We start from the raw sequence: 3,749 nt of genomic DNA on the forward strand, positions 1-3,749 counted from the left end.
GTAAGTCCAAAGATTTTTTAAATTCCAGCTAAAATTTTCTGTGCATTTTAATTTCTGAATTACAGTGCATTTTTTTAACGACCCCTATTCTCACGGGTTTCATTGTTTATTTGACAAATATGGCTTTACTATTCAAATGTTCCAAAGGGAAATTTCGTATTTCATAAAATCCCAACCTTTTCGTGTACAACACTTAAAATCTAGTGGATTTTTCATGAACTTGGTTGAAAAACTAACTATACTTTGAAAAATCTGCTTTTGAGGAAATAATTTTGTATACATAAAATGTACGTCACAATAAATTACATATTTGGTCTGCAAAATAGTTTTTTAAATTTATGAAGGAAGGTGTTGATTTTTTATAATTTACTTTTATAACAGGTTCAAAAATGTTAAAAACTACAACTACTCTATTTTCGAAGTTGTTTTCTACAATCAATAGGTATACAAAAATAATCAATTTTGATTTTATAATACTTCTGACTTGTGATTTATTTTCTTATTTTATTCGTAAATAATATTCATAAAATAATTCCAGATAATAACGAACAAGAAATTACCATATTATGTGAATTAATATAATACGGTCTACGTAATTAATTTAATTTTTGAAGCCTAGCAGTTTCCTGAATGTAGTTAATGAATTAATAACTTCGTCGCTTCTCTGGCAATTAATATATCTTTTATATAGTGGAGAAGCACTAAAGTTACTAGTTCATCAATTACTTGCCAAAATTTATTTTTCAAAATTGAATTTTTTGACACATGCGCTTGTCAGAGAAGATGATTCGGGACAAGGGAAAAGCAGCGAGTCACATTGCAGCATCTCTCATTTCGACAATTTCCCACTTTTCCTCCATAAAAAATTGGCAAAACTCACAGAAATTATGTAAGTCATGACTACAACCCTTTCCATTTTCCAACTTCTTGGAGGGGGGGGGGGGGGGGGGGGGGCGCTGTGTTTGGTCACAGAAACAATTCAAATCACACCATTAATTTTGGATAATTTTTTTGTAGACTTAAAATTTTCCGGAATAGGATTTGCCCCAATTGGAGTTACCGCGACTGTCACATGCCATAAATGTGAATAAATGTGACTTCCTGCATACGTGAAACACCGAAAATGCTAATTACTGCAAATATGATTATATAAAAAATGATTGATTATTATTATTACCTTAAATTTTCTTCTTAACAATCTTTACAGCGAACTGAAAAAACAGAACTAAATTCTGAAATTAAAAAAAAAAACAAATTAGGAAAATGTAATATGAAAAATGAATACCTTTTTCATCAAGAAAGTTTGGTGAAATTTTGTAAATTTATAGAAAAAACTCTGAAGATGGTCTTTTTTATATTTCTGGACATGTATGCTGTTAAATTTAAAAAAAGGTTAGAAGTTGCCTGTTTTATGCAGGTTCGAAATTTAAACTGAAATTGGCAAAAAAACTAATTAAAAAAATCACATAAACTTCTTATTTGAAAAATCTAATACTCCGTTTTTAGAAAAAGCATTTAGACATTGGAATGACCTATATCTTCTATCTAGCGCAAATATCTTTTAGCATAAAAACCTGTCGAAGTGGAAATTTTTTGACATTTTATGTTCAAAATTTGCAGTGGTTCGCCAGAAATACGAGGTGCAAGTGAGAGATGCTTACGTTTTCTCTGGTAACACCGGTGTACTCAGATGTGAAATTCCAGCTTTTGTGAAGGAGTACATCGCTGTAACATCTTGGGTTCAGGATTCCGCTTTCAACATCTACCCTTCTCCCGAGAGCGGTGAGTTACTTCAATAATTTGGAAAATAACACGAGAGTGCTTTCATAGAAAATGTAATACATTCAAATCCGTTAAGCCTCCTTTAGAGTGAACTTAATACATTAAGTCCTTTTCAACTAAAATATCATGTTTAAATTTATTAATATATTTCAATGTCGTAAAATCCGTTATCCATAATTTTAAATATTGAATAATTTAACGATTCCGATGTTACAAATTGCATCCCTTCTGTTGAAACAATAAGATATATTTGTTTCTTTTTTTACGCTTCCTTTACCGAAATTTGAATACAAATAGCCAAAATTTTTTTTTGGTACGAAAGACTGCATAGTGCTCTTATTAAACATTCTAATAATTTCTCTTTATATAGCATATTCCCAGTGAAAGCTCATTTTTGCTTTTCCGCAAGTACCGGTTATTACCTTCCACCGCAATAAGGTATAATGACACACGAATGAAATGCACGCGATCTACCTTTCAAAATGGCATCTGGGTTAAGCCGAGAACGAATGATTTAATTAACGTTTATGTCCCGCTAATGCTTATGCGAATACGGCAAAGCAATAATATTCCAGTATTGGATGACGGATTCGCGAGGTTCGACGTGAAGTGGACACGATTGAATATATCAATCTACAAATTTCGAGCTCACCACTTTTGCACTCTAGTGAAATAGACATTTTATCAGTGAAGTGGTGGTTGATTGTCGATAGTCATTCAGTTATTTGATTTTTAAACACTCACTCGCAGAACTTTGTATAGTAAATTGATATACCAAACCAACTGGTAATGCAATGTATGTAAAATCGATCTTGTGATGGTAATTCCACTAGACAAATACGCAGAGCACTAGAATTTATCGACTACGTTAACAACATTTGGAGAGTAAAACCATTTTCTGTACATCTATTGGAAATATCCTCTTGGGGATGAGAGAGGGGAACTAACACATTTGATTTTATTCAGTTATAGCTTTTTTACGGACTGTTGGAATGTATTCTGACACTCTCTTAAAATGAACCAGTGAAATCTGACTGGCTGAAACAGATGGTAATAATTAAAAAATAATGATTCAACCACTGACATTATCACTGGTTCAGTTTGAGAGAGTAGACAGCAAATTGACCAACCTGACATTTCGATTTAATTCACACCTGATATTATCAAAAAATAAGTTGACAGACCTTAAGTTATTGACAGACAATATGTTGCTATTGATTATAATTACGATTATATTCCTAAAATATAAAGCATTGAAAAAAACACTGAAAAATAAGTTAAAGAACACAAAAAACGGATAGCGACGAAAGGAATTAAAGCGACTTTCCTGCAACACTGTAAACGATATTAAAATATATACTACAAAAGTATTGAAGACGTTGAGTAAAAAAGTGGACAAACTAAAAAGAAACGATTTAATTTAGACCGCGCAGAATCTCCTATACAAAAATAGCTATCGTGCAAGAATAAAATTAATACAGAAAAAGCTGTAAATACTCTTGCTATCTTTAAAATCGTTTAATATTTTACTGAAATCCATTCATACCTTTCGTAATATTTTTTAATCCGTTAAAATCTTCGAAATCTATTCGAATCCGTAGGAACCCTTTGCAATATTTCTACCTCTTTTTTAAATTCTCTGCAATCTTTAAGATTGTCAGAAGTCTGAATCTAAAATGAATTTGATTAATTTACTAAATATTTCTAAAAACACTTAAAAATTGGTCAAATCTCCTAAAATATTTATAATTTTTTTAAATCTTCAATACCCCAACAAAATTCTTTTACATCCTTTGAAGTTTTTATCATCACTTCAAATATTCTGAAATTCGTTGAAATTCATTAGAAAATCTTAAAATTATAACAGTCCAGGAGCTGGGTAGGATCCCGTATGCATTAAAGAGGTAAAGGATAAAAACTATGTAGTCTTATGTATTTTGATCCGCTGAATCCAATGGTACCGGTTA

The 3,749-nt window shown here is 31.1% G+C and overlaps 1 protein-coding gene across 1 annotated transcript in view; it reads left to right on the forward strand.

Moving 5' to 3' along the window:
- LOC117175473 (Down syndrome cell adhesion molecule-like protein Dscam2) overlaps positions 1 to 3,749 on the forward strand; it is a 203,877-nt gene that overhangs the window by 86,634 nt on the left and 113,494 nt on the right. The window contains exon 4 of the mRNA XM_033365180.1: positions 1,621 to 1,782. Within this exon, the coding sequence (XP_033221071.1) occupies positions 1,621 to 1,782 (162 nt within the window). The remainder of the gene's footprint in view (positions 1 to 1,620; positions 1,783 to 3,749) is intronic.

The sequence above is a fragment of the Belonocnema kinseyi genome, chromosome 6 (genome assembly GCF_010883055.1).
Source record: "Belonocnema kinseyi isolate 2016_QV_RU_SX_M_011 chromosome 6, B_treatae_v1, whole genome shotgun sequence".
In the NCBI taxonomy this organism is placed as follows: Eukaryota; Metazoa; Arthropoda; class Insecta; order Hymenoptera; family Cynipidae; genus Belonocnema; species Belonocnema kinseyi.